At 42.1% G+C, this 15,566-nt stretch overlaps 1 protein-coding gene across 3 annotated transcripts in view; it reads right to left on the bottom strand.

Annotated features, from left to right (window-relative positions):
* Window positions 1-696: 696 nt before the first annotated feature.
* The window catches only part of DUSP22 (dual specificity phosphatase 22), a 66,868-nt gene continuing 51,998 nt past the window's right edge, over window positions 697-15,566 (bottom strand). The window contains exons 5-10 of one of the 3 annotated variants that reach the window (XM_080806511.1): window positions 6,768-6,842; window positions 3,542-3,713; window positions 2,990-3,062; window positions 1,721-1,787; window positions 1,530-1,621; window positions 807-1,217 (exon numbers count right to left, since the gene is read on the bottom strand). In XM_080806511.1, coding sequence (XP_080662637.1) covers window positions 1,570-1,621; window positions 1,721-1,787; window positions 2,990-3,062; window positions 3,542-3,713; window positions 6,768-6,842 — 439 coding nt within the window. In that variant the 3' untranslated portion in view covers window positions 807-1,217; window positions 1,530-1,569. Of the gene's footprint in view, window positions 1,218-1,529; window positions 1,622-1,720; window positions 1,788-1,946; window positions 3,063-3,541; window positions 3,714-6,767; window positions 6,843-15,566 lie in introns of those variants that run through there. The other 2 variants (XM_080806513.1, XM_080806512.1) reach the window with 2 other exon arrangements.

The following is a 15,566-nucleotide window of genomic DNA, read 5'->3' as shown; positions in this document are numbered from 1 at the left end:
CAGTGAATATCATCCCACACCGGCAGGGGCTGCTGCCAGTACAGAGGGTCATCTCCATTCCAGCCCCTTTCCTGTGCCCTTGTCAGGAGCTTCCAGGGATTCAAAGTAGACACTCAGAACACAGGTGAAGCCTGCCACCTACAGTTAAAGGGTCCACGTATATTAGCTCCTGTATCCACCTGCCCTTAGTTCAGGCCCAAATTATCCTTGGAGTCAAAAGTTAAATCTCCTTCTTCTTCCCCTGGATTTAGACAAGGACAATTTAGGAAATGGACTTAAATCGTTCTTCAAGCCAGTGTGTGTTTCTTCAAATTAAAGGCTAAATATGGAATCAGAGTAAACTTCATTCCACAATGTGTAGCCAGTGTTCATGGAGCACCTGGGCTACACAGCCTTGTGGTAAATGCAGTAATTCCATTAGTGCCACATATTCAGTGCTCACGTGTGGGCAAGAGAAATACGAGTCCAATTTCTGGATTTCTTTCTGTTCCCATTGAGGATCAATTTTTCTCTCATGGTGAAATTAATTCACTTCTCCTAAGTGCTCTCTGTATTACCTTCTGGAGGAAACTGTGGCCTCTGCCATTAAACCAGCATTACTGCTACAGGAGCAGATTCCAATCCTGCTTCACAACCCTCACAGGCAGAAACATGTATGACATCCACACCTCAGCCAAGGAAGAGTGCACTGCACATGAAGTTAAATGCTTGGTTGCCCTTTGTTAACAAAAACGTGTAGCTTTTGGTAAAGTCTACCATGGAGAACACAAACCGTGGGTAGAGCACACACACACCAAGAGATATTTGCCAAGCTGGGGAATTTAAGAGCACATGAGCAGAGTTTACACAGCACAATTCTCATGAGAAGCAATCATGATTACTAAACAGTTACCAAAACAGTGCAGCAGGGCTCTTGAGATTGCTTTATAAACCCCAAAGTCAAGGTTGAAGAAATTGCTGTAGCAGTGGCATTAAGGTAAAAATATTTTCTCTTGCTGAAGAGTATCTTTAGTTCTCAACATATATCATTACACATATATTCTGTTTAAAATGAAAAACAAGTTACACATCACTTCTGGATACTTGAAAATAAACTCTAGGTTGCTTTTCTTTTTGGCAGCACCAGCCTAAACTCTGTGACTTTGCACTATTTCAGAAACTTCAGGTACATTACAGTCTTCTGAGAAAGGCCCAGTACTTCAGAATTCCTGCAGAGGCTGTGGAGAAAGAACATTACTGGCAACAAAATTAAAACAACATTTCAAGACCTACAGGAATATATTTAGATGTTCATAAATGTACACACATATTTAAGCATTTCAGCTGATATCCTAAATACTTTTTCTGTGACCATATTTACATTTCTTTTTGGTTCAAGAAAAAAAAAAACACACAACCAAAAACGTACTTAATAGACAAGTTGTTTCAGCTGTAGGTAGAAAATTCCATGGCCATGCTTCCCTTCCCTGGTGTATATCTGGGGCCTTTGTGGGTGAGTAGAATTTCCCCTGGTCCCTAAAGCAGCTCACCTGTGACATATGCTTTATATGCATGGGAAAGCTGCTCTTCTTAGTCAGAGGCTCTGTTGTTGGTGGGATTTGGAGAAACTGGACTGCAACATCTTTTTAGGGAGAAGGCAAGTAAACTTTTTCATTCTTGTGATTTTGTATGCTTAAACAATTTGAGCTGGTATAAAAGACTGGACCACAAAATTGCTCACAGAATTCCAGGATCCTGTTGCTCCATGGCGCAAACTGCAGACGCTCTCCGGCCCTGTTGGGCTTGGCCTGAATGTGGAATTTTACCCACCAGAAAAGCATTACTGGAGCTCAAGTAGAAATTTTAAATAGCTCAATGATACTGATGCTTTTGCCCTTTGGATTCAAAAGCAATCATGACAAAACATTTCCAACCATGAGCTGATTATAATAACAAAAATACTTTTTCAAAAAAAATTTAATGAGGTAGCTGAGATCAAATATCAAATCCACAGCATATACGACGGTGCTTAATAAGTACGCAGGCATTTTAAAATGTATTTTTAAATGCAAACTTGCTACAGTGCCTAATAAATGCTCTTTCTTTCCAATTCCTGAAGATGCATGCAGATGTTGCCAAGACGCCCTTGCAGAATTACAATAGCAAGAAAACAAGAGGTTGAGAGTAAGTGAAGCTGGACAAGAGGAGAATGGAAGAGAGCTCTGGGCATATAGCTTGGGCTGATGTGGTAACTGAGAACATATACCAAGAAGAACTCAGGGACATTATGGGCTGAGATGAGGGTCTTGAAGTGGTAGGAATCACAGCCTAGAGCACTTTCATTAAGATTGAGGCAATGTTCAGAGCACAGCCCCACACACCTTTCAGGGCCCCTGGAACTACCCTCAGGAGGAAGTCTGGCCTCCTGCTGCCCTCACCGTGACCACTCTGGGTTCGGTCTGCTCCTAGCCACAGGCTGGTTTAGGCTGAACAGCTTTTAAGATGCTAACTTCAAATGATTTCCATGTGGAGTCTTGGACAAAAGGAAAAGTGGTGACACCAAGCCTGGCAGCATGGATTCTGTGACTGTTCCAGCAATATGAACATTTGGAGTTCACACGTCCACCCACATGGGCACACACGCTCACTTGCCTGCACACAGGCGCATGCATGAGATGGTGCGCGGCAGTCAAGCAGACTCTCCAAACTCAGGCAGGGCAGGAGTGGGTAGGATGAAGGGGCCTGGGGCAGGGCTGGTGGATTCATGGAGAGGGAACCTGGATCCACCTTTGCCACCCTCCCTTTCCTGTCCTCCATGGGGGCAGCCAGCACACCAGGGCACCCAGCAGAAATGCACTGAAGACAAGGGATGGAAAGGTAGGCACCAGATCACTCAGTTATTAGGTCTCCGTCGTATAGTTGCTGTAGGCCAAAGGAGGCAGGGTCTGAAAGCTGCTCCACCGCCTTGTACCAGGCTGGGACTCCACACGCCCTTGCTCTTTATATTTACCCAGAATGTTTTTGGCTTCTTCTGCATCCCGCAAAGGGCTCTCTCCATATTCTTCCTTCAGCCACTGCCGGTACTGGAGAAGTTGAAAACATAACCAAAATGTCACACACACAAACACACCTGCATCTACACAGATTATACCTGTTACTTAATGGTACAGATTTTGTCACATGTAAACAAGGAATAAATGGGTATTGAGCAATCATAGGTCTGTGGTTGGCCAGCTAGTGTCAAGCCAGAGAAATAGCTGCTTCTTCTAGGTTTTAGCCTGAGGACATGAAAGCAAGCCAAACCAAGAAAATGGCACTTGGCCCAAAGGGAAATAAACAGACGTAAATATGGGGTCTGAAGAAGGTAAAAGACAACGTCCCACAGCTGCAGCTGGTGAACATGGGGCCAGTGATGACTTTAATTGGGATGCAGGTGGGGCATTCTTGTCCTCTCTGGGCCTTTCAAACTCCAACCTCCATGATTCTAGGTGTGTACAGAAAGACTGAGGCATCTTCCCAGAGGATGCTGCTCATATCACCGAAGTCCCCTGAGCATGGTTACCTGGTGGACTTCATGCTTCTCGAACTCCTGGAGCTGTCTCTGGAAGCCCAGGTTGGGGTTGGCACAGGATCTCCCTGCACGCACAGTGTGCAGGGCATCCTCCCAGCCAAAGTCGGTGACGGTCATGATGTATGCGATCACCAGAGTCACACTCCTGGAGACGCCGGCCAGGCTGCAAGGGCCAAAAGAACCCATAGGGGCAAGGGGTTTTAGTCCATGAGTCTATCTCCTGATTCATCGAGATCAGGGGATTCTGTGGATCTCATTTTAGAAAGTCTTCCTGCCTTGGATTATGAGTGGACAGTAAGCCAGTATGAAATTACTCAGAAATATAGGCATCAGTGTCTGTGTTAGCCTCTTTTTTTTTTTTTTTAACAGATTTTTCTATTGTCTATCACTTCTGGCACCAGTTTTATGATTCTCTATGCTCCTGAGCCCTTCTTCCCCATTTCCTTGGACAGAAAAAATAACTAACTAAAGCATGTTGAGGGAACTTGAAGAGTCTGGGATCTATGCAATAAATCTATTTACAACCTGCAGCAGTTTAGAAGGTTTCATTTTTTTTTTTAGGTCTGGTTTTCTTAGATAAATGAAGGCTAGATCTATAACTGAAAGCCCATTAAATACAGAAGCTCTTATGAAACAGTTTGTATTCTTCTTGAAATAACTGAGCAGAGCACAAGAGTGGGCACATTCCACGTGCTCTGGGATGTGGGGGTCAATAACGGTTAATTATATCTAGCCGGCTGAGTAAGGGGACCAATTTTAAATGCATATGCAAATTAAGGTGGTCACAGAAGGCTGTGCTGCGTCAGATTTAGAGTGTTCTAGCAACGGTTTAAGATGGGGAAGTTTAGCAAATTTCTCATTTTTAGAAAGGCCTATCTTCAGATTTATATTACCATATGAAATACAAATTCCTAGAATATCAGGGCTACACATATTCAAATGATAATAATAATAATAATAATAATATAACCATTCTTACATAGTGGCTCTTCCTTAGGCTTTTATATCAGAATTACTGAGAGAGCTTTTAAAAAATACATCCTCTTTGGCTGCAAACCTGGCGATTCTATTTCACCAGGAGCCACAGAAGCCCAGGGACAGGATTATAGACCTCCCCTTATATGGCTCCAACTGCATCCCCTCAAATTCCTTAAAGCAAATGTAGATGAACATTATAAAATCTACAATTTGTTACATGTCCTGCTCTTTTTTAAAGTAAAAAAAAAAAAGTAAATCACACAATCTTAAGAACTGCATAAAACCAGCAAACATTATTTTTTTCTAAAGCAATCAAACTACTATCCCTGCTTTCCTAATATAGATTACAGGCCCTTAGAACAGATTAGTTTTCATGAATGGCTCCTCTGGATATCATGCACTGGATCTCTTCTGTCATAACAGAACTGTCACCAACTTCAGCAGCAACCCAGCCCAGGAGACATCACTTTACATTTCCAAAGAGCTTTCACTAAAATAGCAACTTCTCTGGGAAACTCAAAAGACTGTTAAGCTTTTTTTTTTTTTTTAAATCCATTTCACAACATAATATTGTCTTTTAAAAAATCTGAGTATAATTGACATATTTACATACTTTCAGGTGTACAACATAGTGATTCTATAAGTTTACATTATGCCATGCTCACCATAATTGTAGCTGCCATCTGTCACCATCCAACCCTGTTAGACCACTGACTGTATTCCCTACGCCTTTATTCCTATGACTTGTTCATTCCATAACTGGAAGCCTACATCTCCCACTACTCTTCACCCATTTTGCCCATCCTCTTCCCCCTTCCCCCCTGGCAACTATCAGTTTGTTCTTGGTACTTATAGGTCTGGTTCTGCCTTTTGATTTTTTTTTATGTGTTTTGTTTTTTAGATTCCACATATAAGTGAAATCATATGGTATTTGCTTTCTCTGATGTATTTCACTTAGCATAATACCTCTCAATCTAGTCATGTTGCTGTGTTGCTGTAAATGGCAAGATCTCTCTCTCTTTTTTTTAATGGCTGAGTAATATTCAATATGGAGTCTGACTCAATATAGAGAGGAAACATGCTCAGCCTGCACTTTGATAAACAGCAGAGTTCTGGCTCCAGAATGTTGGCTGCTGTTTCCTTTGACATAACAGTTATGTGATGAGTATGAGTACTAGCTGTAATGAATATTTCATTATGCATATTGTCAATTCACTATATTGTACACCTGAAACTAATGCCAACTATATTTCACTTAAAAGTAAAACAAATAGGGGCACCTGGGTGGCTCAATGGGTTAAGCCACTGCCTTCAGCTCAGGTCATGATCTCAGGGTCCCGGGATCGAACCCCGCATCAGGTTCTCTGCTCAGCGGAAAGCCTGCTTCCCCCTTTCTCTCTGCCTGCCTCTCTGCTTACTTGTGATCTCTCTCTCTCAAATAGATAAATGAAATCTTTAAAAAAAATAAAAATAAAACAAATAAAAATTTTTTAAAAAAGTAAAATATGAGAGCTAACAGTCACTGAGAGCTTACCATGTGCCATTACCACGTGCCAGGCACAGTGCTAAGAACTTTATGTACATTGTCCTTGGGTTGCATGTATTATAACATTTTCTTTGCAGTGTGTATGTACTCATTTATATGTATTCGTATCCATACAAAGTATAGCTGAATGCAGGTGGAGAGCTATATATAAACTGTTTGATTCTAAGAGTCTATTCAGATCTTTTCAAAGCAAAGTACTAAGCTAAACACATATAAGAGCCCCCATCTGTAAATGGAGAAGAAATGGTCATTCTGGTATTACACTCATGCAGTACTAAACACCCACATATGTGATCAAAACTCTCCAGAAAGAAACAGTGTTTCAAAAGAGCACTGAGGTTTCAGGGATGATCCCATAAAATCTGTACCCTCCATAGAAGGCTATTCCAAGGGAATAATGGACATGGGCTAGAAAAGAGGTTCCTGTCCAGTAGCTTTGAGAGACCCTACAGAAATCCTAACTGTGAAAATGAAAATCCTAAGTGAAAACGAAAAAAAAAAATTATAGCATTCTCTTTCATCAAAAACAAATGATGACCAGCAAATGGCAGGGGTCAAATGGAGTGTGTATTCAAGATTCCGAGAGGAGACAGAACTGTTAGGAGATGAAATAATTAATCTAAACACACAGAAAAACCCTTGAGAGAAATTAGGCTGAGCAGAAATACCAAGCTTAGGCAGAGGCATACATACCAGTGTACAAGACAGCCCTCACCCCTGAGGCGGCACTCGTGAATGAATTTAATACTTTCTTTGAAATGTCTTGTCCTGTTAGGGGAGAAAAAAGAGAGAAGTGACATCTCTCTACTTTACTCAACATATGATGAAAAGAAAAATCCGCCTGAGGTTTCTTGAAAAGGTCTCAGAGTCCCACAGCTTCAAAACCGTGGTCACACTGTCTGGGGCTGGAGCTGCCTCAGCTTTAGAATCTGTCACACACAATGCTGGGGCCTGGGGAGGGCTGCCCATCTTCTGGGATTTTCAGAATTTCTCTGCAAGGAATCCCTGAAATACAGAGTTGTCACTGACTGGTATGTGTGGGGGATGGTTTCTGCCTAGTCCAAAGGGTCGGTTGGAGCCACTGAATGTTCAGGAGCATACTAGTGACCCCACACTGATGATCTACACACCAGCTGTGCACATTCAATACTATCCAGGTGAAGAAGGTGCCTGTATCATGCAGGCTCCCCAGTGCTAAGAGGTAGTTTACTTTTAATGATCTGAAAAACCTAATAATACTCTCCCACATTGGTCTCCCTTGACTTTGGTACATCCTGTCAGCATGTTGTCAGAGGGCTGTAGGAAAAGGGAAAATAGAGCACTAATCCCTGCTCAGCCACTTACTGGCTGTGTGACCTTGGGAAAGTCACTTAATTTCCCTTAACTTCACGTATAAAGTGGAAATAGTGTCTTACAGGGTTGAACAAGGTGATATATGCCAATATGCTTTGCAAACTCTGAAGTCCTTTATGACAAGAAAACCATGATCCTTACTTCTGACCCTTAGCTTTTTTAACACCCTTTCTCCTGCATGCATGTACCAGCATCATTTAGAGCATGTTCTGGACTGATTGGTGGGTTAATTATAAACACTCCAAAGGCACCTACAGAGTATATGCTTTTGGAGGTCTTCTACCTTTGATTGATTTACAGAGCAGCAAAACACTTAAAGTTGCCCATGGAATAAATTCATCCTCTTTCAAACACCAACTGAGTACTATTTACTGGAACACTGCAAAGCTGCAGGAGGTTCACGGAAGACTGAAAATTAGTTTCCAACCACACAAGCTAGGTCTATTGTTTCGTGAAGGATAACAGGACAAATGAATGTAATAATGAGAAATTCAGGTATGGCATAACAAACTCAGCCAGGTATTAAATACAGAAGAAATTTAGCAACTTAAGTAGAGGTGTCCAGCTAGATTAAGATGGGGAGACAAAACAGGAAACTATAAATGTGTATGCATACATATACATATTCCATAACCAGCCATAAGGCATGATCAAAAGTCCTAGGGAATCAAACCCAAGGACTCTAGACTCTTACCTAAAATCTTTAACTATAAGAACATTGCAAGAAACACTTCCGCTAACTTTCCCAGGCACAAATGCTCCCAGACATACAGTTATAAAATGACTCCGGGCACTGCAACTATACTCACAAACATTGGCTTGGTCTAAAGCAGGCAAGAAAAGATTCCTGCTGTAATTCCTGAAAACTGAAATGTCAGTACTGAAAGAGATCTCAGAAAGGATTGTAAGGCAGAAGGCTGGAAGCCAGGCAGTGAAGCTGAATGAACAGAGGGGTGAAGGGATAGGGACACTGTGATGTGACTGGCAGAAGCCTGGCCCACCGGAGGCAGGAAAGAAGCCTCGGTGCTGTTAGAGCTTGTCTCTCAAGCAAAAATAGTCTGCAGTGAAGTCTTCCGATTTTTAAGTATTGAAACTGTGGTAGACATCTTGAGTTGTGCTGATTTCGTTTGGGGCAGCAAAGTTTGTCAGGATAGTCCCCCTTCCCTCTGATTCCAGCCATGGAGAAGTAAAGAAAAGGTTGGGGGGTGGGGACTTCTGGAAAAGTTTTCTCTTCCTAATGAAAGGAAAGTTATCTATCTCTGCTCCAGTTTTCCTGCTAGGAAACTGGAAGTAAGCGTCATGCTTATAGCTACATCAGCTGCCCTGTAACCACAGGTGATAAACCCCTGGAGTGGAGAGGCAGCAGGATGCAAAGGGAGACCTCAGGGTCCTGATGCCCAGGCCTGGGAGCACCCACCACCAGGTTTCTTAGTCAAGGCTTAAAGTACATTTCTCTGTAACTTAAAACATCATCAATCAGATACCCTGCTACTTTAGTCAAATACAATCTACCTGATAGCAGCAACCAATTCAACAGTTTTAAAAACACTGAGCTAGGTGGCAGCTGAGTGGCCCAGTTGGTTAAGCTTCCGACTCTTGATCTTAGCTCAGGTGTTGATCTCAGGGTTGTGAGTTCAATCCCCACATTGGGCTTCACACCTCAGTGTGGAGCCTACTAACAAAATAAAAATAAAAAATAAAAGAAAGTAAAAACATTGAGCCAACTCATCTGGCCTAGGAGTGGCTACAGGCTGCCCATCTGCCATCTGCTTCATGGTTTACACAGCACAGCCTGTCCTCCTCTGTTGGCCACTGTACATAGCAGACATGCCAGAGGATAGGGTGGGTCTGACTGTAGATCCCAGTACCAGGACAGGCTGCCCAGAACTCAGAGCTCATCCCTGACTTCAGTCTAGCAGTGGCCTACAGGGTACACATTTGTCCACTAGGTCAGCCATGCTGGGGGAGCCAAAGGTTCTGAGATTCTTCTCCATGCCTGCCCATACTCATGCCTGTCCTTTACAGGTCTCTTTCTAGTTGAGCAGAGCTGCATCTGAGACAAGACGGGTAGGGAAGAACACAGCAACCAGAAGAGGAAAAACAAATCTCGAAATGAATGACAACTGCCTGAGTAGTGAGCAAACCACAGACTGCTCCAGAACACAGTGCAAAGGCCCGAGTGACGTGAAAGTTACCAGTGCCCTTGAAGTGAGTAGGATTTCATGTTTTAGGGGAACATGGTCAGTGCTGTGGAGCTCACCAAGATCTTGCAAAGTGGTAATCAACGAATACCTTTACTGAAACCTGACACTGGGAACAACTACTTCTATCTGGCTTTTTTTTTTTTTAAAGATTTTATTTAATTTGACAGACAGAGATCACAGGTAGGCAGAGAGGCAGGCAGAGAGAGAGGAAGGGAAGCAGGCTCGCGGCTGAGCAGAGAGCCCGATGTGGGACTCGATCCCAGGACCCTGGGATCATGACCTGAGCTGAAGCCAGAGGCTTTAACCCACTGAGCCACCCAGGCACCCTTCTATCTGGCTTTTATTCCTGTATGTACCAAACCACACGCACGATGAAACCCAGGTCTTAAATACTGTCGGGTATATCTGGGTTCAAAAGTCAGTCTTGTCCTTTCTCAGAATAAGACAGTGGGGTGGGAGTGGGGTCAGTAGGGCAATATGCAAACCTGCCAGAGCCTAGAGAGTGTGTGTGAAAGAGCTGAAGGGCCAAGGAAGTCATGAGGAGGTGCCCCCACTTTGCTCATTGCCAGCCCTTTCCTCTTTCAGTTCTAACTGCACCAACCTAAAGTCTAGGACAAACCTACAGATGGCTCCTGCCCACCACGTTGGGGCAAGGGCTGTGGAACCCCAGGGCAGACATCTGTGAGAGGACGGCTCACAGCCCAGCCCAGGAGTGTAAATGATGCCACTGAAGGGATGGCTCAAAGCCCCACCACAAAACTTGACTCATAAACACAGTTGGGCACGAGGCCACACCAAGCAGACATTCCTAGAAGTGCTTTTTCCAAGTAAAGCCAGGAGGCAGGCACATTTACTACTGCTTTGGTGTGTTGCAGGGAGCGGGGGTTATTTCCAGGGAAGCTGATGACATAAACTCTAGCGCTGGTCACTGAACTCCCTCCTCCACACAGGAAATACCCGCGACTCTGGCTCTTGTTGCCCAATTCTCCAATGTGAAGCAGAAGCACACATCTTAAGCACCATCCCACCACAGGCTGTTACAATGAACACAGGTTCCCTATTCTTGCTCTTCATTTTGTTTCTCTTCATTTTGTACCCTCACTTCCGTACAAAGACATGTGGAATAAGTTCTGTTGGAGGAAAGCCAGTGGGGCTCATCCACCTATATGTGTCACAAACTTACCTCATAGTGCTTGCTGCTGCCAGCAATCTGAAAAGAACACCTTGGGTAGGGCAGAGGGCACTTCAGAGGAGAACCATCCTCTGTGGGGGCTCAGCAAACTTAGCCCTGCAGTTGCCACTGTCCCCCTTTCTCAGTTTGTGCTGGCCGTCCTCCCCTTGAAGAGCCTCCCCCCTCTCTCTGTCTGGAGGCCAAGAGACAGGACCAGCCAAGTTTCCCTGACCTTTGAAGATGCACAATATGGATGGTGGATGGGATCTAGCAAAACTACACCCCATGATGCTCATTTTTTGAGGATGACAACTAGTTCTTATTCCAAGACTGCAAGATATGGAGGCTGTGAGATCACAGACAGCCTGTGACAGCCCACAGGCAGACTGTGGGATCAGAGACAGCTTTCTCCTGCTGAGGACTCTGCTTAGCTGAGCAGTAGCCCAAGGGATCTGGTCATGTACCCTGAATGGTAGCTGGGCTTACTCCAAAGCCAGCAGTATCAGAGCAAGCTGTACTGACAGCAAAACCCATGAGATTTAGGACACTTCTCCTTCCCACATACATATGCATGTGTGTATCTATGTGTACACACAAGCATATATGTGCATGTATGTTGTATATGAAAGAAAAGGAGGAGAAAACAAGAAAGATAAGCATTCTTTATCTTTTTTCCTCCTGAAAAAAGAATGCTGAAAAAAAAAAAAAAAGCGAAAAAGCAAACAGCAAGTGGGTGGAATGTTCTGAGTGAGTGAGCCTGTGCTCTGGAAGGTGGGCTCAGATCAGAAAGCTGTTTCTCCTGGGACAGGATCAGCACAGGCCCCCAGACTCTGTGTGGGCCCAGCTGGAACACAGTAAAGCTCTCACCCCACCCAGAAGCAAGCAGGAAGGAACATTCTACAGTAGTACATGGCAGAGCTGCTCTATCGGCACGCAGCTTTGAACACACACAAACTACTCATATTTATATCAATGATTTCCCAAATTTCATATTTCCTGCACTTAAACACTGTTTTTAATTGGGGGGAATTAAAACACACATGTGGTATGTATCATGCTTTTCATTTTGCCACATAAGGTCATTTTGAAAACAAAACAAAACCCTCTTTACCACCTACTATAATGTCATTTCACAAAGAATAGTTGAACACTAGAAAAACAAGGATGTAGTTTTAAGACTAAAAAATAGTTAAATTCAATAAGTCAACCCTTATGGAAAACTCAATATACCTTTTCTGAGTATTTCTCATTTCTATGGGCTGCAAAGTCCTCAGGGGTCACGGGTGAGCCTGTGTGTGTGTGCACATGAATGCTCAGGTAAGCATGCATCTGTCTGGAAATAGGACCACCACAGCACTCCAAGGGCCCACATCACTTTGATCTTGCAAAGTTGCTTTTTAATAATTAAAACAAAAACAACTGTAAATGAGTGAAAGAGAGTACAGAAGACATCAGCTAAACTAAACAAAACATACACAAAAAGATAAGGAGGCAGAATAAGGCAAGGAAGTTTTACTGATACTTTAAATATAAGCTTACTGTATTGCTAATACCTCTTCTCCCCACAAAAACCTCAAAAAATTTAGAGACCTGCTCAATACTCAAACCACTGAATGTCACAAAGGCTCTATTGTAATGATGCAATGCTACCAACTCCACAGCACAGATCAAACTTTCCTGGACTTGACAGAAAAAGATTTTAAAAAAGTGATTATTCCCTTAACAATGTCTAAATACAAAATACCAATTTAATAAATATTAATATAAGAATGAGTAGTTCTTTATTCATTGATAAATTATTTATTCATTAATTAAAGAAGTATTAATGTATTTTGAGAGTGAATTACAGTAATTCCCTCTCAAGTAGTTCACTCTCAAAATACATTAATAGTTCAGTAATTCACTCTCAAAATACATTAATACTTCTTTCTTGGATAGACAGCAAATATAATCTTATTTTCAGAAATGCTTAGAGTTCATAAAAAACACTTTCACTTATTTACCTAATACTACAAAAATTGTGTTAGATAGGTATTCTACAGATGAGAGAAATGAGGTTAAAACGACCTGCATAAGAAACTACAGAGAGAAAGCAAAAGCAACTATTTCTCAAAGTCTGAGAAATCCTAGCCACATCGGCCAGAGAACATGTGGCCTGTGCATTTGATATAAACTTGAGGATGCCTCTAATTGTGACAAATCATGCAAAACACACCAACCTGGGTCTGTGGGGTTACAATGACTATGAGAACTTGAACTTTCACATTTCCTGACTTTGAAAGGCAAGGTGGTTGGGGGAACTGAGCTAAAATTTTAATGTGCTAATGTTATCTCCACCAGGTTTCTGCGTTTTAAGTTCCTGGAAGATCAGAGGGGGAGTTTATGAGGATTAAAGCCACGACAGAAAAATGACCTTTCTGGGCAGTTTACAGCTACTGAATGCCAAGTGAAGCAGTTAGTTTCAAAAGGTCACAAACCTCTTACTAAGCATAATTGGCAAGAAGAATTCCTGTTGGTATAACTATCTGTGGGGAGAGACTTAGGATATTAAATATATATTATATATATTAAATTATATCCCAAGTGGGAAATAATTTTAAAAGTTTGTAAGTTTAAAACAGGGATACAGTTTTCTAGAATTTATTTTGTCATTAAATATAAGAATTCTTAGGCATCAGTAATTGAAAATGGCTAGACCAAAGAACTACTAGTTCTACTCATCTGAGTTACCCAGGGCATATTTTCCAAATGACAGACATGATTTCTCCTGTTTTTGTTAACCAGAGCATTAATATTATTTATTTATCTCCTGACCTACATTGGTTAATGGTACAGAAAATAAAGGTTCACATTAGCCTATATGTTCCTAATATTTGCTGAGTAATTACTTCAGGCTACCTGCAGTGAGGTGGGTCATATAAACAGAATCAAGTGTTCCACTGGCCATATCATGAAAGCATGCTCATTGTTAAAAGGCACATTATGCTTCCAATAAAATATTTGTAACAAGTAAAGAGAAACTCAAGCTATTTCATAGGCTGTCTCTTAACATACAAAGTATACTCATATTCCAAACTTAACTCCACAATTTCCATGTAACTTCAGTAGAGCAAGAAGTATTTATAGAATCATGGACATTGATGTGCCCAAATCCTTACTTAATGCATAAGATTTTCTATTACTAATGGATTAAAACTAAAAGTTTCCCCAAAGAATCACATGAGTGCCTATGAACATAACTCCCAACAAGAGAGTGCCAGCTTTTCTGCCTTTCGATGAGTTATGGCCTTGACTTTATTTTCCAACTGAAACAGAGGTTGTACTGCTATAGGACTTCACTCAAAATAGCAGCAGTGGTACATTCTCCTCAAGTTCTCTCTGTCATTAGCTTCACCCTTGGGTGCTATAATAACCACCTATTGGAATCCTAAACTACACTTTCACCAAGATGTGAGGAAAGGGCTAAAAAGGGAAATCACTCATCTTAACAAGACCTCTGCACATATTTGGGATGGGAGAGAACAAATTCAAATCTTACGGGCTAGTCCTCTGGACCCAAGGTGACTGTGTTTGGGCTGGTTTTGCCAGATCTAAACTGACCCATGAGACACTGCAACTCAGAGAAATATTTTCTGTCACTCTGGCCTTTCCATGTAAAGAAATCTTCCAAATATTCCACTGAAGTGGGCCTCCTGAGCACCAAAACTTGTCATTTCAACTATCTTCTTTTGTAACTCTCAAGATATATTTACACACCCTGAAGACAGTAAAAGTATACTCTGATTTTCAGAAGTGCTTAGACTTCATAGATATGTGATCTGTCTTCAAAAATCCTGAAGACAGGAATTTTTCAAATGAGGGAACTGAAGCTCAGATGGGTTTAAATGACTTGTCAAGGTAGATGCAACTAGTTTTAAAGTTAAGATATCTAACATCAAGGTCTACTGCTTACTTGTTTATATAGTGTAGGGCTGCTCAATGCTCAATCTTCATTTCATACATCAGTCATTGTCCTGGACATCAAGCACAGTGCTTGGCTCCTAGCAAAGCTGAAAAGTCCTAGAGGCAATTGAGTACAGGTGGCTACCTTCTCTGACAACAAATGCCCAGAATGTGTTACAATCTGATTCCTCCAAAGAGTCATTGCCAATCAGGTATTGACAAGTTCACAGTACGTTAGAATCTCAGTTTGAGATAAGAGCAAAGCAACTGTTCTAAAAATAGCCACCAAAACATGGGCAGAAGATTGCTGTGGTCTCCAGAGAAAGGCAGTGGCTCACTTCCTTCCGTACACGCCATGCCCTTCCAACCACTTCTGTTTCTTGACACGACTAGTAACCAAGGAAGTTCTCTGGTGCTTCTTCTCCTGGACGTAGGCTGCTACAGTTTTCCTAGTGATCCTAGTAAAATCTTTCCTCCACCATCCTCGATTTTAAAGATTGACTTTTTCTGTGAAATACAGAGTTAGTGTGAAAACAAGTCTTGCATAGAACGTTATCTGTCCCTGCTTTCCAATCTACCTTTCCTGGTCTAACTCTATACCACCTGTCCCCTGTCCTACCCACCCGCTTTCCCACATCTTTCCCCACAGCAATCGATCTGACTCTGGCAACGTTTTTTGTTTTTTTTGTTTTTTTCCCCCCCAAACAGGTAGATCTCTCAAAATTATTGTATAATCTGTGAAAAATCTGCTCTCCAGCAATAAAAATCAAGATTGGCTGATGTTTTAGTGTTCAATAGCTTTTAGAGATGCCAGACAATTGG

This window comes from Martes martes (genome assembly GCF_963455335.1).
Source record: "Martes martes genome assembly, chromosome: 6".
Lineage (NCBI taxonomy): Eukaryota > Metazoa > Chordata > Mammalia > Carnivora > Mustelidae > Martes > Martes martes.
Note: the sequence above shows the minus strand (reverse complement) of the source record. Positions and strands in the feature narration are given on the sequence as shown.